Source organism: Neolamprologus brichardi, chromosome 2 (genome assembly GCF_056152115.1).
Source record: "Neolamprologus brichardi isolate AB-2024 chromosome 2, ASM5615211v1, whole genome shotgun sequence".
In the NCBI taxonomy this organism is placed as follows: domain Eukaryota; kingdom Metazoa; phylum Chordata; class Actinopteri; order Cichliformes; family Cichlidae; genus Neolamprologus; species Neolamprologus brichardi.
Window position 1 is genome coordinate 18,240,536 of NC_142105.1, and position 27,067 is coordinate 18,267,602.

General features: G+C 40.8%; 2 protein-coding genes across 5 annotated transcripts; both read right to left on the reverse strand.

Annotated features, from left to right (window-relative positions):
- Positions 1 to 900: 900 nt before the first annotated feature.
- On the reverse strand, positions 901 to 11,267 carry smad5 (SMAD family member 5). Of its 3 annotated transcripts, none has more exons than XM_087847763.1 (7): positions 10,992 to 11,267; positions 6,461 to 7,411; positions 5,031 to 5,321; positions 4,220 to 4,327; positions 2,853 to 3,074; positions 2,514 to 2,770; positions 901 to 2,174 (listed from the first exon to the last, which is right to left on the reverse strand). In XM_087847763.1, the coding sequence occupies exons 2-7, from the start codon at positions 6,861 to 6,863 to the stop codon at positions 2,031 to 2,033; spliced, it is 1,425 nt and encodes a 474-aa protein (XP_087703889.1). In that variant the 5' UTR covers positions 6,864 to 7,411; positions 10,992 to 11,267; the 3' UTR covers positions 901 to 2,030. The 3 variants fall into 3 exon arrangements, with proteins under 3 accessions (XP_087703889.1, XP_087703890.1, XP_087703885.1); XM_087847764.1 differs by lacking the exon at positions 10,992 to 11,267 and adding an exon at positions 10,459 to 10,620 and having other exon boundaries at positions 4,223 to 4,327; XM_087847759.1 differs by lacking the exon at positions 10,992 to 11,267 and adding an exon at positions 10,459 to 10,620.
- Positions 11,268 to 14,738: 3,471 nt separating this feature from the next.
- ap1ar (adaptor related protein complex 1 associated regulatory protein) lies at positions 14,739 to 26,198 on the reverse strand. Of its 2 annotated transcripts, XM_006781862.3 has the most exons (10): positions 26,000 to 26,198; positions 23,878 to 23,926; positions 23,753 to 23,779; positions 23,418 to 23,443; positions 23,224 to 23,320; positions 22,948 to 23,046; positions 20,064 to 20,125; positions 19,545 to 19,618; positions 18,100 to 18,222; positions 14,739 to 17,802 (listed from the first exon to the last, which is right to left on the reverse strand). In XM_006781862.3, the coding sequence occupies exons 1-10, from the start codon at positions 26,068 to 26,070 to the stop codon at positions 17,537 to 17,539; spliced, it is 894 nt and encodes a 297-aa protein (XP_006781925.1). In that variant the 5' UTR covers positions 26,071 to 26,198; the 3' UTR covers positions 14,739 to 17,536. The 2 variants fall into 2 exon arrangements, with proteins under 2 accessions (XP_006781925.1, XP_006781926.1); XM_006781863.3 differs by lacking the exon at positions 22,948 to 23,046 and having other exon boundaries at positions 26,000 to 26,135.
- Between the last annotated feature and the right edge of the window lie 869 nt (positions 26,199 to 27,067).

Genomic DNA, 27,067 nt, shown 5'->3' on the forward strand with positions numbered 1-27,067 from the left:
TTTCTAGGCTATTTACGGTAAATACAAACGTGGACCAATAGGAAGTTGACTGGCTGATGCGTCATTGGTTAACGCTTCAGGTCTGGCGGTGAAAAACTGTAAAAAGGGAAATTTGCTATTCTGTAACCTACTGTACTCATTGCGTTATATCTATTTTTGTTTATTTATAAGCTCAGGTGGACATGTATACACACACACACACACACATATATATAGGTGAAAAATATTTGTGCTACGTTGTTATTCAGAGCTGATTAAAGATTCGAATAAAGCTTCCTGAAAGATTTACTGAAACATTTCCTTTAACTTGAACTGTTTCTAAAGGTTCTGCGTGTACCTACCTCATGAATATGAAGGAATCCTGCATGCTGTCCTTATTGAGACATGCTGCAAGAAATACAGAAATATCAACAAAATTTCAACATTTTTTAAGTTCTCCATTTCAGCCAACAAGTGCTTTAACCTCGTGGAAAGCAAAAAGAATGCTATTCTTGTATAACAGATTTATTGACACTAAGCCGTACTGTAAACAGAAATAAGCTGTGGACTTTATGTACTTAATATTTCAGTCATTACAATTCACTGTCCTTTATGAGTTTACCACGGTGACAGTGTATTTTCACAACCCTTTACATCTAATAAAGGCTATTCAAAGCAATCAGCCATAGATAGAATGATTCCATGGAGAAAGCTGGATGGTGTGTCATCAGTTTTCATTATCAGAACAAACCACTGTGTATGGTGAATCCGTCTGCTCACGTATGTTTTGACTGATTGTCGCCAATTTGCCAAGACCAGAAGTAAGCACAGAACAATAAGCTATCGCTGTTATCAACTGGTAACTTAAAGACATTTTTGTTACCTCAAGTAAAAATAATGACTTTAGAAAAAAGAAAGAAATAGAAACAGTATTTTTACTTAAAACAAAAAGAAAAACAAGAGGAAAATAAAATAAAAATTCACAGGAAATGCCTTTGTCCAACACAAGCAGGAGACTGTTGCACACTGAGGTTATCGTCTCTATGCGACTGAGCCAAAAGTCAAAAATTTAAAAACAAAAACACTTAAAAGTACAAAACTAAAATTATTCCGTTACCAGACAACCCCTTTATTTCATTGAGCAAAGGAGGTCAAATTATTTATCAACATAATGCCTTGGTACCCACGCCAAACCCATCCAACATGCCTCCATAAAATTCATGAGTGCACAATATTGTTAATACAGTGAGTATGGAAAATACAGCCACTCTTACTTGAACACGAGAGTACAAACAAGAATCAATAATGATGGCGTCCACTTTCTGATTATATCATATATGACTACTTCTATTACGATAGATGTAACATTCACAATGTTGTTAGCTTATGGCATGTTAAACTTGTTCAGTGATTGATCTCCCATATCAAAAACTATCAGGTTGGCATACATAACTTTCTTAAAAGGCAGTAGCTCAGTGTTCAATTCTAGCAGTAGAGACTATAAAAAGAAAGCATGTTATATCCGAGTCTAATGGTAAACATAGTCATGTCTATATCTTTATTGTAAATATCTGACATTGAGACAACAATGTAAGAAAAGTGTTTTGTAAAATTTCAAATTGTCAGACACAAGGCAGAGTAGTGAAACAGTTCTGCTTCATTAAAAACTACACATATGGAGAAACAAAAAGTTATTCGTCAAACAATAAAACTTGATGCAAAAAAATTAACATTTGACAGATTCAAGCTTGACAATGGAGCCCTCAGTTCTTGGAGGTATTGTAGCATTGTCAAGCAGTAGTGTGTCCATGTCGTCACTGCTACTTGGGCATTTTCTCATCTTTCTCCAGGTATTTGCTTGCAACATTGATGCCATTTCAACAACTGGATGCTGGCTGCGGGTGCTGTTGAATTATTAGCCAGTCACTTCCCAAAGTAAGTGTAAACAGTTCAGCCATTAAGACTGTTTTAAATTAGAAATCATTGAGGGGTTTTGGGGGCGAGGGGGGTGATTTTCATAACGGGTCTCCCAGGCTCTCACAAGTCCAGTATTAGGACACAGAGGAAATTGGGTTGAGAGGAGAACCCATTTGTGTTAGCACTTTGTCTAGCCACTGAAGCGGCCCGTGCAGGTGCACTTCGATCCAGCAGGGGGTGCTGGTGACATCCTGTCGATGATACTCTGCTCCCCAGCCCTGTGGGGGGGAAAAAACAAACAAAAGGTACACCATATTACACAATGACAGTGACTGATGATGTTTGCACTTATTAAATCAAGCAAAAGTGTGGCTGGTATCGTTTTCACCGTGTGTGTGTCTCATCGTGACTTAATGCAGACTAGAGAAATCTAGACTACAGAAACTACCAAATAGGTGTACTTCTTGGAGTACTTTGGTAGGTTGTTTTTCTGACTTTCTTATAGCAAAAAGGAAGTCAGGTTTTGAAGTGCTTGTGGTCTGACTCACGGTTAGTGAGGAATCAAGAAATTACTGAGAACGTCTTCATTCGACTTGTGTACAGCATGAAACCCTTACCTTGACAAAGCTCATCCTAATTGTACACATCTTGGTAAGCTCATAGACGGCCTCAAAGCCATGGTTAACCGACTGAGCCAGAAGTTGAGCAAACTCTTGGTTGTTGAAAATCTTCAGGCTACATCCACTGGGGATCTTGCACACAGTGGTAGGGTGGAAGCCGTGGTGGTAATTACAGTTACGACTCTGAACAAAAATGCTGGTGTCGCTGAGGCACTCTGCATACACCTCCCCTCCCACATAGTACAGGTGCACTCCTGGACGACAAACAAAAGTGTAAGAACATTTAATCACCATCATTTCCTTACTTCCTACTCTTACTGGGGTTATTAGTCATACCTTTGCCAATGTGTCTGCGGGTGTTCTCGATTGTGGAGTTGCGGTTGACGTTGGACAGCAGTCCGAGGCAGAAGCGGTTTTTGTTGTTTGAGGGGTCAGTGAAGCCATCCACGAGCACACTGGTGGATGAAGCGTGGTAAGCCTCTCCGACACGATTGTTAAGTTCATAGTAGACAATAGAGCACCAGTGACTGGGCTCCTCGTACTCCACTGGCTGCACATCTGCAAACAATAGGTAAGATCAACAGATGTCGAACATGGATTTGAAATGAATTCAGACAATCCAGACAGCACACGACTGCGTGGTTAAATAAACTATGAGATTTATTAATTATTACGGTTAAAGAGGAAAAGTGTAACCAGGAGCAAAGCTCTGTTAACCCAACTCATGTAAAACTACATTCAATGAGGTTACCTCAAGTAGCTCTAAAAGACCAGTCCTAACATATGGTCTACACCAACAGTCTGGTCAGAGATCATGCAAGTTTAAATAAATCCAAAGCTGTCATATCTTTCTTATTTCTGTGGTACAATGATGTGATGCTCCATAGAGGCTCTAATTTAGTCAACCTACATAGACTCACTCCCCTCTTCAGCTCTCATAAACCAAATACTGCTGGTAGACATAAAGTGTAGCGATACTTGTGCTTCAGTAAAATGTTGTTATACAGAGATTTACAAGCACCAGGTAAATCTCAGTAATGTGTGAACTGTTTTTGGCAAGGGCCTGAAAAATGTCAAAGCCCTGCATATCAGCTTAAAAAGGTTGTCAAAACACCTTTTAAATGTGGGCACTGCAAAACACTGACAGAGTCAATAGTCCAAGTGATATTAAAACATCTTTTCCTAAATATAACCATGAATGTAACAGAGAGCTGCTTCGCACTTATCCAATAAGAGTGTTCTGTTAAATGAGTCACCAAAGGACTTGAAACTGTTATGTTTAGGTTTAAGCATAATAGCTTATCATAAATAGGGGATCATGACAGCACATTGGGCAACACGTTTGATTTAGAGTCGTACCGCAGCTGCCCTTCCTCACATAACCCTCGTAGAGACTTATCTGGGTCTCAAACAGGAGAACTTTCACACATTTGACAAATGGGTTAACCACTACAACTGAAAGATATAAACCAGGTTTAATGGAAGATTGTGTAAAAATTGTCCCATAAACTAAAACAGAGACAGCAGTACTTGGATTTGAAGAGAAAAAAAAATTAGGAAGAAACAAGACCTTTGTAAATTAAACTCTGTTCATAATTTAACAGCTAGTTAAGGAGGAAAGGAAACTTATACATTAAGCTGAGATATACCAACAGGTTTGGTATATTTTTGCTACTGTCAGTATAACTGTGAGCACATCTCACCACCTCTGGCAATGCTCTGTGGTACCAGGCTGCTGTTCGTTTCCATGGACTGGGGCTCCTGGCCGATCGGCTCATCAGGGGGCATGTAGGCCGGTGGTGGGGTGTCAGCTAAGACATTAAGAGAGAAGTTAGTGGGACCAGTTGCTGCTGCTGACAAATGTACTCTCTCTCTTACGCACACAAAATCCCCTTAGACACTCCTTAGAACAATCATGACAAGATCTGTACCCCGGAAATGGTGTCAGATTACACACATCCCTCATTTGCTAAGCCACATGCTAACCCATTCCCGACAGATGCAACATGAGCTTTTCAAGCCCTTAGTGAGGCATACAGGAAAAAAAAACATCTACTTAAAACTGCAACAAGGACATTTCAGTAGATCATGATGCTTGTCAGCATTCAAAAAGCCAACCAAAGCTTTGCAGGATAAATAACTTAAATCCTAAATTGCTGTTAAAAACAAAAAAAATTAAAAACAAAAACAAAACAAAAACCACCCCTTTTTGCCAGACTGCCTTCAATCACTGGATGTGTCAGCAGATCTGGAGTGAAGCAGAGTCTAGACTAAGAGCATCAGTGCTGGTGGATGAAACTGGATTCACCTGGCTACATCATTTGTTTTTTCACCATACAACTGTAAACAGACTTTTTTCCCCCCCTTGCATTATGCAACTTGAAAAACCAAAATCCTGAGAGACCAGTGTTTATCAAAAGTCAGACATTTGTTGGCTACATGACAGTGATAATTCAGAAAAACAATGGTTTGGCAACTTTCCCAGGGTCAGGTGGAGGAGAGTATTTGGTGTACCTGGGAGTTGGAATGGACTTGAGGGCCCCGAACTGGCAGGAGAGTTTGGATAAGTACCAGAGCTGGCTGGAGAAGGAGGATATGGAGAGTTGGGAGAAATGGAAAAAGAGCTGCCGCCACCTCCACCTCCTCCACTGCTGCCACCCCCATTGTGCGACTGTTGGAAGGACTCTGGATAGGTGGCATTCAGGGGCATGTGTGGCTCGTTGTGGGTGAGGTTACGGAACTGTACCAGCAAGCTGTGCTGTGGGTTGAACTCGCTGTGCCGTGGTACCAGGACAGGAGGAAGCACTGGATGGAAGAAGAAAAATGAATTAAACAAGTGTGCTGAAAAAAAGAAACTGCACACATGATGTATCACCATGTGGAATTCACAATTCATGAAAACTAAGTTTTTAAGGAGTAGGGCAAGCCCAAAACAATTAAAATTTACGTGAAAATAATTAAAACCGGAAAGCAGCATAGATTAATCTTGTAGAAGCTGAAAATACCTAATGTGTAGAACACTGTATTTGTATATGCTGAGATCGTTATTACAGTATTTTTAATATGATGATATGATTTTAATAATGCTACTATCAAAAATAACTCTGAAGGAATTCCAACCTGTATGTTGAAATAGAGATGACTGAACAACAACAGTGAGTCTTGAAATGTTATTTTTAGCTCTTGATACATAAGAACAAGATGTCCTTCACATTTAATTTTACCCTTAAAAAGGATTGAAGGTTTCCCTTTGCAATTACTCTGACTTTAAGAGTCCAGGCTCCAAGGCTGAAATATAGTCTTCTCACCGACAAGTGATCTGCATCTTTGAACCGGTCAATACAGACCTTGCAATCCTGAACCAGTGTAGTATCAGAAAGCCTGTATCTTTAGGGTCATCCATGAGTGTGTAAGTGTATATGATGGGGTGTGGGAGAAAAGGGGGAAGGGGGGGGGGGGGGGGGGGGGTTAAGTGATGTGAAAGTGCTGGGAGTTTAGTCTGAGTGGTTTATGCGTTTAGTACACTGCTTTCTGATGCCACACCCAATCTGGAATGCCTGAGGCATATAATCTAATAAGACTCCCAGAGCTAGTGATATTGATTTTCTGTGAAATGGAGGGGGCGGGCAGAAAAGGCCCATGTGATGAGAGCCTCCTGACCTTTGTAGATTTGTTTTCCAGCTCTACAGTTTACTGAGAGATGTGCACAGTTCTAAATTGCTTTAATCCATCTTGTATTTGAAAGTTGAAAGGCAAAAAGCAAAACGAAACAATAGGCTAGAAATGTTAGAAACACTGCAAATAAACCAATTATGTGATGACTATGCCTCACAGAACACAGGTTTAATCGTATATACACCAACCATTAACATTACATGCCTGTTTAAATATAAAAGCTAAGGTTGATTAAACAGAACCTGTTTAAGGTGAGAAAAATTACATACCAGGGCTCTCCACTCTCTTGTAGTGATATGGGTTTATGCACACCTCCTTCTGCTTGGAGCCAAACGGATACTCGCAAATGTCCAGAGGCTTGAGCTCATGGTGGGACTGTAGATCCGGCCAGCGCCACACTCTGCAGTAGATAACATGAGGAAGACCCTTCCTGTGGGAAACCTGCAGCCGGCCGTCCAGTGATCTTGGAATGGTAACACACTTGCTGGGCTGTCCAGGGCAGCTCAGCGCTTTCTCCAGGTCTTCCATGGCACCCTTCTTCTTCTTCAACTTTTTCACAAGTGCATCAACTGCCTTTTCTGCCCATTTCTCTTCCTCGTCTCCCTGTTTCCAGCCGAGCAGGCGCCTGACTGTCGGACTTGTGAAGGAGAACAAACTAGACATGGAAGTCATTCTGCAAGTTGTAGTACAGGTAAAAGAGAGGAACTTTCCTTCGCGATGACACTAGGCCTATGCAAGGGGGCCAAAAATCAGTCAGCAGGTAATCTCCAAAGAACGTTATTAACCCAACACAGTCTGTGAGCGTGTGATCAACAAAAGAAGTTGCCTGAGTGAGTAATATAAGTGTGCAAGTATGAAAAGCCAACACCGATGAGGGGTGGAGTGAGGGAAGAGGAGACTTTAGCCTTTTCTGACCAAGGACAGGAAGCAGGGGAGGGCCAGGAGTGAGCAAGCAGGACGCAGCTGCTGCTGCTCAGGAAGGGCCCTCCAGCAAGCTGTCCGGAGTTGGGTCACTACCACTGATGGAGAGGGGGGGTGGGGGTGTAGTCTGTAGGAGCTCGAATCAGGACTTATGTTGAACTGATACACTGCAGCAGGCCTCACTGGTGCAAGTCTGACACACGTCTTATAAGGAAGTGCTCATTTCTTGAGAACTCCCAATGCTCTTTTGGCTAACTTCATTCAAATCGCCCACAGTCAGGGTTTCCTCTGTCAGCCTTCTGCAAAACACAAAAGATGAGAGAAAGATCAAGAACTTAAATTAAATTACTGTTATCTAGATGAACAAGCAAGCTTTTCTAAACATTTATAGCAACTGTTACAGTTTTTTGTTTAATGACATGAAACAGTCTTTATGGCAACCCACTTAGAGAAGCACTATTCTCGATCCACTGGGTGGGGGTTTGGGAATTCAAGAAAGCCCTTTGTGCTATTTTTGATCTGACACATTTCCACAGAAACGCCACCATCACTACTTAGATGACTCAGTTATGTGAAACGCGTTCCATCTCAAACTCGAGATCAATCATGCACATGGAAAACACTTAACAGCCATATGGCCTAAAATGCATTTAACATGATAATTTGTCACACAACAAGCAATTCTGCAGAAAGGCAGGTACAGAGTGCTCAAGGCCAACTCCCCAGTTAAACAAAATAAGGAAAGCAGTTTGGATCGGGACCAAAATTTAATGAGCTCTTTTTAAAGTGCCACCTCTTCAAGTTTCAGGACATTCTGCTTTTGGTGGACTCATGCTTAGAGGCAGACACACAGCTGTGATCACACTGGCAGAGGAAAGAGCAGAATAGATGCTACATTCGGACTAACAATGATTGCTGAACTGACTGGTACAAGCTATGCCACAACAGGCAAAAACTCTTAAGGCAGCATGTGGAGAATCTACTTTAAAAATAATAATAAAAGAAAATCTGTTTTTTGCCTAGTGAAGTCTCAGCCAATTTTTGAACTACTTTTCAAATAAATAACATGACAGTTGAGAAAAAAATACTGACCTCTCTCTTCAGTATTTGCACTGGGAAAGGAGAAAAAAAAAAAAGTAAAACTAAGAGTTGCTGATTACCCCCCACTACTGATGCACTGCACCAAGATACCTTTGTCTCAGACTGCTCTAGAGATGTTGAGGAGTTCAGGCAATTATGACATATAACACTTCAATCCACTTCATACAGACAGAGCAGACAGAGGGTCAACACATGCAGCCTGCAGCAGCAGCTGTTTGGGGGCCTGTGAAACTGGCCTTAGTCAAAAAGGATGTAACCACAAAGAGCTGCTTCCTCCCTCATCCCATCTCTGCCCAATCCCTCCCTTCCAGCTAACAGCTGTCCAACAGCACTGCACCCACTCCCATTGCTCATTGTTCTCCACACACATGAAAGCAGAGAGAAACATCCAAAAGCAGGACACACACACACACCGAAAAAAAAACCCCATATCAACATGTAAATGTTGGGAGCTTTTCTGGAAGTCACCAGGCCACATTAAAGCAGTTCTTCCTACATGTGGATAGGCCTTTTTCAGATTCCAAGTGATACACACGTTCATGGTTCAGTTGGTAAAGACAAGTAATCAATTTACACATCCAAACTTGTGGATAAACACATTGTAGCTACAAAGACTACATTAAATACGATTTCTCATGCCAATCCTTCAGATAAAGCTGAGCTTTTCAAAAGACAAACAGTTCACACCAATAGCTTATTCTGTGTCAAACCAGTCTCGACTAAAGTATGTTTAACCAGATTCAGACAGATATCAGTGGGCTGATATTGGCCTATCACAGATTTATCTGTAGTTTACAGTACTGGCATGTTAATAACAACACTATCGGTTTCCATTTTTATTACAACTAGTTCCATGTGCGTGCGTGAGAAGAATAGCAACAAATACATCTACGCCAAGATCTAAAAATACTACCCACTATCAGTTAGGGTGCTATGTATTTTACAACATTGCATTTTGACAAGTACTTATTTGTTAACCCTCAGTAAAGGTGGCTTACATTCTTACAAAAATGAGCATGAGTTTACTCTTTGTGGAACCAATTTAGTATGACAGGGATTGCTTGCCAGATATATAAAAACTATTAAAGGGCAAAAACACAAAACACTACAACACCACACCACTGGGATTTCTTAACTAGTTGTTCCCAAGTCGAGTTTCATTTCCCCAAGCATAAAATACCATTTTTAAATAGCCTAATATAACAACCAAAGGTTAAGACTTGTGGATCAGTTGTGTTTAAACGGGTAGTAAAATCGTCAAAGGCCCACTATGACCCAGGGAAAACTCTTAAATTAAATTGAAAATATATAAGTCATAGATGCATTAAGAAAATGCATATACACATATGTACATGGATAGAAAATTTTAAAAATACCATCTCCAAGCATGGCGGGAAACAATGAGATGTACTTTAATAATAGGAAGTGCACTTCTCAAATCGTTGATAGATGTTCATCAGTTTGGGCTGCTCTGGATTACACGCCTGAGAAATTCCTTTAATCTCGTTTAAAAGGTGTCTACATAAAACGCACACAGCAAGCAAAACAAAAAAGACAAAAAAAAAACTTCCAAAAAAACTGGAAAACCTGACAACACTACTTTGTTTAACAGCGTGTAATCCGTCTTTAACGCTTGTCAAACATGAAGTAACACGGAAGGACGATTCAGTACCCCCCCCCCCCCCCCCCCCCCCCCGAGAAAGAGAGAAAAGGCATTCAGAAAGACGCATCTAATTATACACAGACCCCAGAAACAGCAATAAAAATAGCTTTTAGTACTGCTCCAAGTGCTCCACGAAAATACACACGGTCACAATATAATATAATATCCCACTGGCATTAGCCAACTCTGGTATGTAGCAACTTGATGTAAGTAGCATCGAGATTTTGCTAACTAGCTTAGCTTGCTTTCACAGAACACATCTTGTTTAGCGTGAAGTTTTTAATTAAACACCTCGTAACAACCATCTACATAAGAGTCTACCATAATCGTTTTATCATCAAGTATAACTTGGGGAGTCATCGTATTCAGCCTCTTAGTAGTTTGACAACGTTTACTTCAGCCTTCCTCCTCTTCCTCCATTCCAGAAACTTTTTGAACTTCTCACAACTGAAGCTAAGCTATGTTAGCTGTTAGCCAAGCTCTCCGAGGGGAACGGAGCGCCGAGCCTCTCTGTGTCCTGCTGATGTAGCTCCCTGGAGTTCAAGTCTACTCTCTTATTTCAACCGTTAAATAACCACATACCTTTCAACAACGCGTGCGAGTCATGACAGTGATCTGTCTTGCAAACATTTAGCCCGTAATCCCAACTTTTATATAAATTTCTTTCGTTTTCAGAGCCCCTTCGTTCCGTCTCTCCGTGCCATGTCCTCCAGATCCTGGAGTGAAATCGTCTGGGAAGGCGGAGTAAATATCGCTCCGCTGTCCTAACAAACTAGTGCTCGCTTTGGCGTTAAGGTCCGTGAGGATTTAGTTTCTTACTGCAAAGACACTAAACATTAACACTAGTTTTAAACAGCTTTTAATGTACTACTAAGCATGACCCACAATCGCTTACTTTTCAAAAAAAAAAAAAATCAGGTCACTTTTCTCGAGTATGGGTCAGATTGTTCCAAGTGAGCTAACTTTTCTCCATCTTGACATTTGCGACCCGAATATCGAAAATATAACGTTAATGATACGCCGGCAGCTAAAAACGTATAAGAAATGAAAGTGAAACGCTTTCATTTATTCTTTTCTGCTTTTGATGTTTAAGTGATTGAAGCTGGACGTCTTACGGTGGTCGTGCTGCGGCTCTGGAACGTCTCACAAGTTGCTGGCTCCACTCAGTCTGGAGGGCTGCGGTTTGTTGTGTATTGTTGTCCTTTGTAGTCACTTGTTCGACACTTCGCCAGCCCTCGCGATGTTAACCCTTTGAACTTGAGGAATCAAAACAGAACTAAATATTCCACGACGATTCCCGTAGAGGAACCGCTACTTTCTCACAGGACAGTGTCGAAGCTGCGGATTCTTCATTCAGTCTGCGGACTCCGAATGAAATGCAGTGCGCGTGCTCTGCCACTAGCGAGCACCCGACAACCTCACGAGGAATATCACAGCCTACTGGTTTGCTTTATAAAGTGGGATTCTCGCGATTCCTTCCTCCCATCCCATTGGGATAGCCACTTCAACAAAGAAGTGTTCAAGTGAGTTAACCAGACCTACAGCATTTACAAATAAGAACATAAGATATATGTATTTTTTAAAAGTGGATTAATACTTTTCTACACAAACTAAAATAACTTGATCGTTTGCTGATTGTCAGGCTGAGCTTTAATAGGAAACCAACCACAGTAGTTTCTGAGTTTTTTTTTTTTATAAGACTCAACAGTGAGCATCAGTGACCTTCAGTGGGCCAGCGTGGGCAGCCAAGTCTGAAGTCACCTGTCTGTGAGTTGTATCAAAGTGTTAGCAGTGGGTTTGGGGACCACTTTATTTTGTTGCTGACATCACTGCTCTCAGACAAAACACAACATGCTACATACCATCCAGACAAGATTAGAGGCTGCCCATAAGAATCCGTCATGCATTGACTCTGTAATCCTTTGCATGAGGAAAAATGACACATTCCTTCCTCCTCCGGGCTCTGTAAACGTGTCCCTTCTGGCTGTAAGTTATGTGTTCAAACGTGACCAGTGGAACTATCATATTTGTTTTTATAACAAATGGTAACCCCACTGTCGAACGGTTGCCGCAATGCAGCTTGGAGTTTACTAATGATTATTAATTAAATATTCACAGTGGATGGTGACGTGAGCTCAGTCTGGAAATCACACTTACACTTAAGCTTGTGTATCAAAATGCAAGATATTCAAGAATCAAATGCATTATTCTTATGTATGTATTCCCTTAATGCTTTCAAGGCAACTTCTATGGGGAAATTCCACCTGCAAATCATCATTGTGTAATGCTATTGATGCTTTGCAGGAGAAAAACTACTACTGACACTATTACAGTTCATGTCATTCAGGTGTACAAAGCTTTCCTTTTTCTATTAAAGGGGATATATTCAGTTTTATTCCATTTTCTTATAAATATACACTTTTCAGAGATTTTGGTCCATACTGGCATATTGACATCAAAGTTAGTGGTGATTGACTGCCTGCACGTTTATGACTAGAAGCTCCCGTTCTGTTACATCCCAAAGGTGCTCTACTGGAAAGTGTTCTGGTGACTGTGGAGGCCATTTGAGCACAGTGTCACATTGTCATCTGAAACCAGATTTGAGTTTTGTGACATGATGCACTGTCCTACTGGAAGGAGCCATCAGAAGATGGGTACACTGTGGTCATAAAGGAATGAATATGGTCAGGAACTATACTCGGGTACGTTGTACCACCTCACGACAAAAAGTGTGTCAAGAAAGTATCCTCCACACCATTAGACCCACCAGTCTGAAGCATTGATACGAGGCAGGATGGATCCGTGATTTTGTGTAGTTTCATGTAGTTGGCATCTGAACTTGCCATCCAAATATTACAGCAGAAATTGTGACTCATCAGACCAGGCAACATCTATTGTCCAATTTAGCGAGACTGTGTGAATTATAATCTCAGTTCCTTGTTCCTAGGTGACAGGAGTAGCACCAGTTGTGGTCTTCTGCTGCTGTAGCCCATCTGCTTCAAAGCTGGAAATGTTGTGTGTTCAGAGATGCTCTTTTGTATACCTTGGTGGTAATTTGAGTTGCTGGCCATTCTCCTCTGATGTCAACAAGACATTTTCACCCAGAGAACTGCTGCTCACTGGATTTTCCCAGCAGTTTCTGAAATACTCAGAGCAGCCCATGTGGCACCAACAATGATGGCATGTTCAAACACTTTTTTCTTCCCTGTTCTGATGTTCCATTTGAACTTCAGAAGGTTCTCTTGACCATGTTTGACTATGATGGTCTATTAGACATGGTCAAAGCTTGAAACAATTAGGTCAGATTAAATTGAAGTATTCCCTTCAAGGCAAAGGCTTCAGACAGTTTTTCAGCCCTTTGTGATGTAATAGAGAGATGTTCCCAATGGTGCGGTCACGCCAAGCAAAGTTTTAGCTTGGCGTGACTATATGAAAAAATCTATACAATGAGGCAAACTGAAATAAATTTGCACAGCTGTTGGCCATACAGGTAACTCTAGGATAGCACAAGTTAAAACACATTTAGCTCTGGTGAAAAATTCTCTCTAGCCTGTGTTACGAAAAACCATCAGCTGGGATTTTCCTATGGGCCGCAGATTCTCTTCTGATGCCACCAACAGCCAAAATGTCACTGTAACTAGACAGTTACCAGTTGTACTCCCTTCTTGTCCTGGTGGCTGTCAGGGGAAAATATTTTCAGGTTTCCAACAAAGCAGACTTCACAGGAGCAATTAAACCTAAACTTTGCTTTGCAGTTGGTGCGAGTGCTGTTTAAACCTTTTTGTGAGGGGCAGCCAATCATAAGAAAGCAGGCTTGTGATAGCAGCTAAACTGATGGGCTACACCAACTGAAATAATGATGATTTTTTTTGAAACTGGGAATCATGCAAAGTCATTCTAGTAGTCTCCAATCAATAGATAAAAATAAATAAATAAATGGAGCACAATAGATCAGCCTCATGGACAGACAGGAGATTACAGATATACAGGTTGTATTTTTCTTATCAATAGGAAGTCTCACTGTTCAGTTAACTGGCTTTCCACTCCTTTTGTGGTTATAAAAACTTTTGTAGTTTTTGCTAAGCCATCATCCGTGTGGTTCACTCACAGGTCAGCTGCCAGTGCAAGCAGTTTGATTGACAGGTGATCAAACAGGTTAAGTATACACTGTTCAGGTAGTATGCATTTGTTCAATATCTGTGGGTGATGAGCCAGTCTTTTGAACTGAACAAGCATGTAGTGTTGACATAGTTTTGAGCTGAACCCTTATGTGTCACACTGTTCTCTTTGACTGTCTGCCTATTCTGCCCGTCACAGTCAGCTACACAAATCCTCTTCCACCTTCTTCAAAAATAAAACTGCACAATGCATCACTTCCTGTTCAAAGGTTTTTTGTTTTTTGTTTTAAACACCAAGCCAACGTCAGGCACATCGTGTTCAGAACAGCAAGTGAGTAACATATTCATGAACTGACGGGAAGCTGAATCACAGCAGTGTTTGAAAACACACAGCAGTAAACTTGGTGGTCGGCCTCAAGACACCAAGGCGATTTTTGATTGGTTGGAGAAATCAACCCGTCTTGAATTTAGTCACTAGCAAGACGATTGAGATCTGAAGAGTCGGTTGCTGCAATATTAGGGAGCTAGAAAGAATGCCGCCTGCGGATTGCTGGGAGCAACCATTCAAGGAAAAAAAATAAATAAATACTGTGAAGCCATCACTATCATCAATTTCTCCATGCACATAGTAAAAATGCTAGGTTATGTTTCAGCCAGCTACTTCAAATTGCTCTTTTTAAATCTACTTTATTTTTTTTTAAAGAAAGTAAAACTCAGTTGTGCAATAAAGAGATACAAATACAGTCACCATAAAATGAGTAGGTTTATTCGTTGTTCGTCCTTAAATGGATACCAACTTTTATAAAATGATTTGCTGTTTTGTGGGTGAGTTTAGGTATCAATCAAGCCACTGACAGTGGTGGCTAAACAGTGCAGCATTAAAGAGAGACAAAGCCCCAAACCAGGTCTTATGGTACATCCATTCAGCCTCCATGTACGGTCTATGTTAAAGGGGATCTTTTATGCTTTTATATGCATGTGTTGCAAATAACGAGGCCATCTGTGCAGGTAATCACTATGAACCAAAAACTTCAGTGCTCTAAATGTTACAAATGCACAATGCTATTGTACAGGATGTATCAAAAAGAATAATCCCATTTTAAAGTGCTTTCATTCGATGTTCACAGGAAACAATCTAAACATGTACCATTTAGAAAGAGGGCATTCGTGAGTTTCACTTGGTTCCTGGTTGGTAGCATAACAACAGCAGTGGCTGCAGACATACCCACAAAAGTAGGGGGCAAGTTTGACTTTCTTATGGATATAAAGTGTGTGTCAGGTGTAGGGATGCATTGAGCAGTTGTGAGCATTGTGTGATAAATTTTACATTCAGCCATGCACTTTAAAGATTTAATTTTCTTCATGTCCTTTACTTTTAAAAATATAGCTTTTGGAAATCAGATGACTCTTTTGATACACCCTGTTCTCTTAATTATGTATAATGTCAGAAGTGGATCGCCCTAATATGGTTAGGTCATTTAAACAGGTCTGGCCGACACACTGTTCAAATCTTCCATTTACGAGAGTCAGCCAATCAGAAGATAGTGTGCTTAATGAGACAGCGGCCTTAAAGGGGGAGTGCAAAAGTAAAAATTTAGAGCATAAAAGGTCCCCTTTAAATTTTGCAAACTATTTCCGTGTAGCCTCTCACTTACTACTTTGGTTTGTACTTTTGATTTTTTTTTTTTGCCAGAAACATTTAAACATTCTGCCAGAGTCAAGATTACTTTAAAAATTACAGATTACACACTCAGTTGGTCTGTAGTTAATGTACCTGAAGCTCGGGACTTTCTTTCCCCTCCATGATTTTATTTTGTCCCTTTATACTCAGAGTGACAAAGAAGTTTTGTTCTTTTTAAAGAGAAATTTACAGTGATGAGTCAAATATGCTATACTCACAGCAAAACATAACACTGGGGAAACAAAAGGAAACAATATATTATACCACACTCAAATATTAGGAAGAAAAATTAACCAGTGTCTCGTGTACACACTTTGACAGCAGTGCAAGTCAGTGGATCGGGTTCATTTTGGTAAAATCTTCTAAGATCTGAATCGACAAAAATCAACACATTGCAGGTGCACGCAGTAGGCAGATTTAAACTAATTAAAATTGATTAATGTGAAAAGCTAGTGTCCCGACTCCAGTTCAACAACATGTGACAGGTTAAGATAAGAAGAAAAAGTAACGAAGAAGAATTAAAAGCCCCTTCCTTAATCAAAGCAGCACTGGATCACCGACGCTAACACCACAGTCACGTTTTTAGGTTTGATCTTTTTAGTTCAATTTCAAAATATTGCTTTCAACGATTTCCTCTCAGATATCACTAAAAAGTTAGTTAAACACTCGGAACTGATTTGTCTCCTCCAGTAGGTTTAGGTGAAGGATGCCTCCTGTTATACTCTGTAATGATTTCACTGTGCTTCAGAGCAAATATTCACACGATACTTGAAAAAGCCTGAATGTTGTTACAGTTTGAGAAGTTTTTTTCTGTATTTGATCAGCATCATGACACAGTTTCATATGGAGGCTCGCAATTACAAGAAAGGAGGCTTATGACTTCAGCTGAGGGTCACCGCCATGAGCTCAGCTTTTTGTCAGAGTGCATGCACTGACTTCATATTGTGCGTGCCTTTTTTTTGTGAGCGCTCATGGCTGACATGCAGTGTTCACCTGTGCTGTCTCGTATAGCTTGCTCCACTGATTCACTGAGAGAGGGTTTAATTTTTCCTTCAGCAACCTTCCAGTGGAATTCACCTCCCGATCATGCATCAAAGTAAAGAACAGACGGATTTTCTTTTTCCCCTAATTTAAACTGCTTTTGTGCTTCTGTGGACTTTTTCTCTCTACATGTAAAGAGATCCAAGAGTAAACCAGCCTTTTCCCCACTGAGGTGCTGAGTGAGGTGTTGGCCTCAGCACTGCACTTGGTCCCCAGGTACTGTTTGACTGTTCGCTGCTGCTAAATAGTCAGCATAGGTCAAATGCAAAGAACAAATTAGCCCGCTGGGATTTTAAAAGTACCTAAGTGATCCAGAATGACTACTTTACCCACAAACTGTGAAAAATCTACACATTGGTCATTTTTCACTCCAATGTGTAGATTTTCCTGCACAATTACTTCACTCACAAGCACTGAAATGTGTCTAGTTACACCAGTCAGTATACTCGAGGGTCAATCTGCTAATATAATAACATTTCACGCCCGGTTGGTTGGTGATAAATTGGTTTGTATACGATCACCTGGGTGCGTTAGATAAAAAGCACTTGTTGTACAATGTGTAAGACGGTCGTGGATACAAATGATCAGTTACAATTCATTAAATGGTCGTTTAGCAAATGAAGGCACTGAAAAAATGAGTCTGATAAACGTCACCACACTGTTCTGTAGTGCAGAGGTACATACATGTTCCTGCAGCATCACAGTTTCATGACAGTACGAAGAGCATGTAAGGAACGACATTTCCACTTCATGAGGCAAAAAAGCTGGTGAGCCTTGACGTGAGGAGGCGGGCCGCCAATGTCTCCTTTGGTGTTGGACACTATCTGTCTTGGTTGTCTGACCTGAGGCCGCAGTCCGAGGAGTCCTCAGAGGGAGTGTCTAGGACAGGATTGACAAACCCTTCGAATTCTGCAGTGTCCTCTGGGTGGGTGCTCACAAAATCATTCTCCCACTCCAGTGCGGTGGAGTCCTCGGAGGCTGAGGTCGGCCCGCTGTTCATTTGCTTGCCGCCTGGCCTCAGGGCTGCGCGCAAGATGTCCTCCTCTGTTCGAGACCTCTCCCACACTGGAAGCGCGCGATTCATTCCTACAATGCAGAGACATGAGGTTTGATTCTGACAGAAGAGCAGTAACTGATGTCAAACAGCAGAAGGTCCACGGTGGAAGTCACAAACCGTATATATTACATAAGTGTGTTGCCTTGAAACGTACACAGGAAAAGACTGGATATAAATGACAGATGTAGCAGCAGAGAAATGAAAACAAAAGAGCAAAATATGTTTTCAAATAAATTAAAATACTCTTGGAATTCTATGAAAAAGAGGGCTCATCACATCATCACTATCCTAATCAAACTTTTCAACTTCAGTCAGAATGTTCTTACCTTCCTCATCCTCCCACTCCAGATCTAGTGAGGTACCGTCATCGTTGGTGGAGCGGGTCTTGGTGGTGAAATCCCAGCTGCACTCTGTGTTTGGAGTCACCACATTTGTGTCAGACGGGAGTCCTGGGAACAAACAGAAAGCATGTAAACCTGACCTCTCATGAATATATACTCGCAATGTACAACAAAATGATTATCTTCTCGATGCCAATACAGCCGGCAGTCGGTTTTTGTAGTTTTCAACAAGTTGCAGAGGTCCTCAGAGCAACCGCAGCTCATTCTTCTTTGGCAAATCTCTCAAGATCCTCCAGATTTGATGGTCTTCTAGCGTGGACCCTGGTGTTCAGTTCAACTGACAGATTTTTAAGGCAATGCTTTTGTGCAGCCCAGTCAGTAACGTTCACTTACTGACTGGCTCACTGGAGGTAGTTCTTCACCAGGAGCGACACACGTTTTGGGTCGTTGTTGTGTTTGAAGATAAAGAGACGACCCAGACCCAGGTTTGTTTCTGACTACTCGAAGTTTTCTTTTAAAATCTTCACGTATCCTCCTTTCTTCATAATCCTCCCACCACCGTGTTCCCCTGTGGGGACAGTGTCCTCTGAGTTGTAGAACTCTCACTTTTTTCTCTAAATATCAGCAAAGTGTCTGCAGCTAAAGGTCTGTAGTTTTATCTCCTCTGACCAAAGGACGCTCTTCTAGTGTGGATTATTTGTCTCCAGGTCGTTCTTAGCACACCTCAGTCTGGCTTGAAGGCGTTTCTTCTGCAGAAGTTTTTCCTGGTCTCTAACCTCGCAGCTCATTCCTGTGCAGGTCTATAGTGATTGTCTCCTTCAGACTACAATTTCAAACTTGACTAAGTCATTCACGGGTGTATTGGCAGTTGTTCTCTCACCATTTTTCTTTCTAGAGTCTTTTGCTTCCCACCACTGCCAGGCGTGTTCTGTGTTGTGTGTTTGTCTTTTTACATTTCTTGATGATACTCCCCACACCAGTTCTTGACACTTGGAAACACTGTGAACTTTGTATATCGTTCTTCTGTTTTCTTTCTTTCTTCTTCTGCCAATTCTCTCTAAGCTGATTTGTTTTGTAGGCTTTTTTTTGTATGATGCTTTCTCAAGTAACAGCTTGAACCCTCCATCGGGTTTTTATACTGTGTATAAATCGAAGCTAGCGCTCAGTTTTAACTTAATTTTACAAGATTTGAGCATTAAAGTCACAAATAAGGCAGAATAACAAGGTCACAACCCCGGTCACTTTTGTTTTTCTGAAATATTTCGTACATTGTGTGCAAACAGAAATAACTAATGCTTTCTAAAGAAAACTAGTATGTTTAGATACACTATGTTTCTCTGCTCTGTTTTTTTTTTTTTTTTTTTTTTTTTAAAAAGCACCTGGGAAGAGGTTGGCAAAAGCCTTAAATTTCATATAAATGGTTCACTCACTGTTGCTCCTGAAAGCTTCAGACTGGGCTTTAACATTTTGGAGGTAGGCATCAAAATCTTCCCCAGAGGTTTGTCTGAAACCAAAGAGAATAAGACGTGTTTAGCAGCAGTAAAGCACAGGAATCCCTCCAGTCCAGCGTACTTTCATTATTTCTGCTGCTTTCATGTGCAGTGAAAACAAATGAAGACGGACTGGACAGCTTGGAGCACTAAAATCTGCTTTGCAGTCTACACACTGCCTGGCTGCAGCAGCAAATTTAATGTGCACTTCATTACACAGATGTGTGTTTTGAACCTCCACAAAAAAACAAAAAAGACATGGTATAAGACTTTTCCAGGCAAATTCAGCCATAAATGTTAGTGACTAAACAGTCGATTAGCCAGAGGCTGCAAATTCTGGTTTTCCAGTCTTTCTTCAACAAACACATCGTTACTTAAATCCTCCTGCAGAGTCCCATGACCCGAGTTTGTCCTCAGCTCAACAACTACGCCGTTGTCTAATGAACTTAACTGACTCACTTTCTTTGCTGGGTTTCACCGCCGGAGCCATCTGCTTTCCCCCGTGTCCTCTGGGCAGACAGCTGCTGACAAAGACACCACAGATCGAGTAAAAAGATAATCTCATTAGAAATTTCACAGGATTGAGATACACACTGGATTCATTTGAAAGCCTTTAACAATTTTGGCATTATCAAGGAAAAATGTGATCAGACATTTTTGAACAGATGAAGAAGAAAAACAAAAATAAGCAACACCAAAGGAGCAGTGGAATGTGACCACAGACAAATGGCAGTCCTGGTAGTTGTCCTTTTTTTTTGTTTAGATCATTGGTCCCCATTCCTTTTTGCACCACGGACCGGTTTATGTAAGGCAATATTTTTATGGACCGGCCTTTAAGGTGTTGCGGATAAATACAACAAAATAAAAACAGTAACGGTACCAAAAAAAAAGAAGATTTATTCATACCACACGGGAAAAGACCCCAGGAAACCGAGTTAGCGATAAAAACCATAAATTTCCCACCCAAGCCTCTTAAGGCCCGGTACCAAACGACTCCCGGACCGGTACTGGTCCGTGGCCCGGGGGTTGGGGACCACTGCTTTAGATCACATGAGCAGAAGAGTACATATGAAACCACCATAGTGATGAAAATTCCTGCTTGATTATTGCTACATGCCAACAGTCTAGTTTCTCTTTGTAAAAATGTGCCTGCAGGGACTGTAATCACTGTAAATATCAGCCCTTTTATGGATCTTTTTTCCTATTTCCCTGCTTGACCTTAGAAATAAAGCCCATATCCAGATTTATATCCACTGGCACCTTTGCCTTTCTGCTGTAATGCAAATAAACTCCTCCTAGTTTGTTTTGCTTGCTTTGCCAACAAGGTTCCTGCACCATTTCAAAACCCAGCCTCAACTAATGACAAATAAGAGCAAACAATGCTGAAAAGATATGCTTGGACTTTGTTATACATGGAATAACTACTAGTTGCCATACTATTCAGCACGTCACTACCTCAAGAATTAAAAGCTTTTCATTGCTGCACATGAAAATAAAATGAACCTTTATTTACAGGTACAAAACACTGAAGTAAAAGTACAGAAGTACATCTGCTTCCAGCAACCTGAAGTGTGTCAGAGAAAACAACCTGATTCACACATGTACATTTCCTGTACAGGGTTTCTGCCTGACAACAGCTGACAGCAAGCCCCCACGGTCCCACCATTATTAAATGACCCCCACCCACCCAGCAACCAGAGAAAGCTCATTTATTTACTGCAGTTAGTAATTTTAGGTTTAGTCTTCTTGCTGCTACATTATATGTAGTTGAGATCTACTATGCAATAAATATATATATTTTTGGCAATTTTTCAACTTTTTCTACTCTAATGTATCTGGTTGTGCTAATTTCTCCCCCGGAGCCGTCAGACTCTTCAACACTCAGTAACTGGACTGACACACACACATCACTACCTCAAGCACTTATCCACACACACACACACACACACACACACGCACACACACACACACACACACACACACCTCAAGCTACTTTTTGCACAACCCATTGTCATTGTTGCACTTTTCTATTGCACAGTCTGTATCGCTCTGTTCTGTCTGGTGTTGCAGTGTCTTTGTTTTTTGCCATTTTGCACACTTTTCTTGGGCTCTTTATGTAGTCCTGTGTTGATTGTCTGTTATATGTCATATGTAGCGCCACGGTCTTGGAGGAACGTTGTCTCACTTCACTGTACCACTGCACTCAGTTGACATGATTATAAAGCCACTTGACTTGACTTGAAAAGGAGAAATGGCCACATTATGCTGTGACCTTAGTGCCCCCTAGTGTTTCACGCCCTGTAAATCCACGCAAAAGGATAACAACAAGTGGCAACTAAACTTACAGGCTTTTTTTTTTTTTTCGTATGAGTCTTGAACAAGCCTTCTCCAAATTTAACAGCCGATCTGCAGCAAAGTTAGGGAAACATAAGACCTAGGTTTCCTTGGTTTTAATGTCAGATTCTTCAAGGATTTCATTGATCCACGGGAAATCAACAATCTCAAGCAAAGACAAACAGTATACTTCCATGAGCAGACAACAGTGATGAAGGCTGAACAGAGAAAGGTGGACTAGTGCAAAAATAATCACTGTGAGCTGAAATTAAGATTGGCTACTTCTTCTTTTCCTCCTGCCTGGCTACTCCATCTTCAACATCTTTTGTCCAAAACATCCACTGTCCCTCCTCTGCACATTTCCAAACCATCTCAGCCACATCTCACAGCAGGTCTCACCACCTTGTAAAGATTCCCTTTCACTCTTGCTGCTATACGTCTGTCACAAATCACCTGACACTCATCTCTACCTGCTCCACCCTTCTTCACCTCTCATGTGCTTTGAATGGTTGACCCCAGGTATTAGAACTCATCCACCTTCACTTCCTCTGCTTCTTGCATTTTCAGCTTTGTATCTGCCTCCCTCTCATTCATAAACATGTATTCTGTCTCGCTTCATACCTCCACCTCTCCAGACTCTCTTCATAGATTACGATGCTATCTGCATTCCTACTGTGGTTATATCAAGGACACAAACCCCACCCACCAGTTCACAATAAGAAGTATTGAATTTAGGGGAAAGAGAGCCAGAAGGGCTTATTTCACTAAGGCCCAGTAAAAGACAAATATTGTGACTTATATAAACTTATTGTATTTCTGGTCAAGAAGAAAAATGGAGCTGGAAATGAGCATCATAGTCCCCTTTAAAAATACATAAAAAAACCCCAAAACAAAACAGAAAATTGAAATCCTGGGAGGTCTCTGCACAGAGGGGCCAGCAGCTTAGAGGAGGTGGAGGAGCTTTAGCCGAGCAGTAAGGTAAAGAAGGCAGCGCTCAGTACCGCCTCACCTCCTTCAATTTTCGTTCACGTGCCAGCCTGGCGGCCTCACGCTGGGCGGCATTTCTAGCCTCCTCTTCTAGCCTCAACTTCTCCTCTTGTGCCTCTAACTGAGCAGAAATAATGAAATGAAACAAACAAGGAAAAAATAAATAAATAAAAAAACAGAACAGAAAATTACAAAAACAGAAAAAACAATGCAGCAAATTAAAGGTAAGCCAACATAAGTTAAACACAAAATGAAACAATGAGGGCTGTTTAATCTGGACGTGGACAGGTGGCCTCACCTCGGCTCGCAGCTTTTGGTCTATAAGGATCTGTTTGTCTGAGATGGCAGCGTAGCGGTGCTCTTTAAGGTTCTTGATCTCATCATCACTGATGGGCCTGGTGGAAAAACAAGAACACATATTACTGTTTTTGTTTTCTTTTTTCATGCCAGAGATTATTAGCTTTTTCTTTACATCTGAGCAGGATCTCTTACCTCGGGCAGGGCTGGGGGCTCTCAGCCTACAATGCAACATACACAACATACTTTTTAGCAAATAGCTCTGAAATCCACTAAGAAATGCATCTACCCTGCTGCACTGACTCAAGAAGTGCTACTCTGGGACTGAGCGGAGAGTAATCGAGTTACTCTCTGGGAGGAAAAATGGATGACTCCCATATCGCAGGGATGGCCACATCGCATCGTTTTCTATCCATCATGAGCCGAGCACGGCAATAATGGACGGTCTGATCCAAGGAGCATAATCCAGTTTTTAATCAGAAAACAGCATTTTTTCACAGACTTATTTAGCTCATAAAATATAAACTTACCTCATCACTTTCTACCAGATTCTCAAACTGAAAAAATAAATAAATAAAAAGCACAGTTAGACTCATTGCATTAGCTTAAACAGTCATTCTTAAGAAAGGTTCAAATAAATAAATAATGTACACACCTCGATTGTGTAGTGCTCCCCTGTGGTGCTGCTGCGGAAGTATTTTGACCTGCAGGAAAAATGAAGAGAAAAAAATTAATTTCAGACAGCAGGGGTACCAAACATAAGGCCTGCGGACCAGAATCGGCTCACTTCCAAGTTCCAGTTTTTTTTCCACTATGTACTTTAAATTTTTATTTCTGACAAACTCAAAAAAACAAACATTTTTGTGAATTACTGCAAATTGTTCTGTTTTAGTTGCAATTACTACAATAACTTTATTTTCTTTAATTTTATAGATTTATTCAAAATTAAACATTTCTGTCATTTACTACAGCAGCATTTCGTTATCATGTAGAAAAACAGAGACATGCTAGACGAACTACTAAAACTGCAACTTTCTTCTTATATTAAATGGGATTAATTTAGTAGTTAAACACCTTTACACTGACAGAAAGGGCTGTTTCACTGGTTTGGCCCACGATGTAAAATTACTTTGACATCCCTGATCTAGAGTACAATGAATGAGACAAATATAAATTAGCTTCAGCACTTTTCACTTTCCTGTCTCTTCTTCTTATTGTTAAAAATATACACCAGGTCTATTCCTGATGCTTAATTTTCAAAATACAATTAAAATCTTCAAAATAAAAGGCCCACTGTAAACTAAATACTCACTAAATACTTGAAACCTCCTTGGTCTGATACAAAGCCTTGTGAAGGTCTTAAAATAATGCTAGGGACTCATTTGTGTGGTATTAATTTGATGTTTGAATCCACAATGCCGGAGTTATTGCATCATAAACCAGGAACAGTGGCTTCATAAAGGAAATGAACAACAAAAAAAAAAAGAAGCAGCATGAACCTATAGCCAAATCTCAAAGCTCTACAGGCTGTTCCACCAGTTTCATGGAAGAAGTCTCAGGTGTATGTAGGTAAACAGATATTAGCATAAACAAAATCTATGAACTTTGTATTGTGAAATTTCCCACATAATTATTGATGCGTCACTGTCAGGCCTGTGAAATAGGAAACAGGTTGTTGAGTGTTGGCTGTACAGTTTGTGTTCAAATGTAGTCTGAATCCATTATTTTGTGTGACTTTTGGGTGCTGCTGAGTCACCACAGCAAGCAGCTCCACGTGTTTGATTTGGCAGAGCTGGATGGCCTTCCTGACCCAACCCACATAAGGACTTGAGGCTAGTTGAATGCTTTATGTGGAACAAACTGTACATGAGAAAGCTATATTACAAAGATGTAACTTCCACTAAAGCGGCCTGCTAAATGACATCTGTACAAGGAGCCCTGACAGCCTCACCTGCCCTGCATCAAATACCGCCAATTAACATTATTGATTTGATTAACCTTTAGGATTTACAACAGTCAAACCTAAGAGAGAAAAAAAAGCTGCTTTTTCCCTTTATTTTAATGACTGTATTATTTTGTTGACCGCATTTACATATTGGGGGATTTTCAGATACCTCACTGAAGAGGACACCTTTGTTGTAATGCCACTTTGGGCTAAGTTACAACTACTACTGTGGTACGAAGTGTTAGCGCTACTGTCAGCTCCATTGTATAATTCTATGGATGAAAGTGTGAAAAGGCTTGTTGCTGGTAGAGTGAAAGCCTTCTCTCACCTTAACAAAGCACAAGGTAAAGTCAGACTAAAAAGCATCAATTATTTACATTCAACTGGGTGACACAACAGCCTGAAGCTAAGGCAAAAAACAGGCAATGAATCCCAGCAGCTAGCCAAGCAGCCAAACTGTCCATATATTAGTTTACATGATTGTGTGTGAGCTCTCCAGAAGCTCTGTCAGCTGTGCTGTCATTATCAGACCTTAGCTAAACTACAAGTCTACAGCTAAACTACAGGCTCCTGACACTAGGGGTGGGGTCTTGATTCCCACTGGCACTGGCTGACTGCAGGTACCGTACAGCTAGAGGCTAAACTAGCTGGCCCGTATCTCTGATTTACAACATCACCGTCTGTAATAACAGCATCCCTACACAGCTGCCCAAGTGCTCACAGGCAGACTGCCGTGTCAAACTACCGGCCAACCTTATCAGCAAGCAGATAACGCCGCTTCGGGTGATGCTTGCATGCTAGCTCAGGCAGCTAAAGCTCACAGTTGACTCACCCCCCTCCTCGCTGGATCCTGTTGGTTTCTCTCCTGAAGAGCCCCACACAGTATGCCCAGCAGTTACCCATCGCATTGTCAAATGTTCCTATGATCCGGCTGCCTATCGCCTGACAGCTGCTGGAGCATTAGCGTTGGCAGCTACATCTCCAAACGTACTCTTCTCGCTCCAGCCACTTCCTCATCCTCCTTTCTTCCTCTCCGGCTGGTGACAGAGCACAGATGAAAGTGAAACATCACCACCTGCTGTCCTCTACGTGAAGTTTTGTGAAGGGCCAAAATAAAATCCAAATAAAAAAATAAAGAAATAAAGAAATGACTCAGTGAGAAAATAAATGTGCTAGAAAATAATGCAAATAATATCTTACTATAATGATCATAGGGTATGTATTTTATGTTCTCCCACTCCTCCAAGATGTATCAATCAGTCTGAATCAAACCTACTTTATATAAACTGCAGAGGGTACCAGTATCATCAACATATATATAGCTTTTGGGAATATTTTTGATTCATTCATGATTCATTAATTTGTTTGCTATGCGTGAACAGACGTTTTTTTCATCTGGAAATATACAGTGGTATAATGGAGATTAAAAAATAGCATGAGAAATTTACACGTGTTTTCATACATGAGCGAAGCAATTAAATGTCACACACCTGGAAAAACCTACCAGTGTGGTAGTTTTTATATCTATCTATCTATCTATCTATCTATCTATCTATCTATCTATCTATCTATCTATCTATCTCTCTCTCTATATATATATATATATATATGTATATATATAATGTAGGTATTCACTTGACAAATTGTTTTTTTTTTAAAGGTTAACGTTGTGTTTATTGGCTAGAGTGAATAACTACTATTTTCTCCCATATTTTTAATAGCATTTATTGTATGTGGTCTCTATGTTCCCACCCAGCAATATGGGAGGCCCTTGCTGGGGGTCTCTTCCTGTTAAAAGGGAGCTCTTCCTTCCCACCACTGAAGTGCTGCTCATACGGGATTGTCCATGTGACATTAGCTTCAAACTCTAATATCACATGGTCTTCACATAAAGCACCTT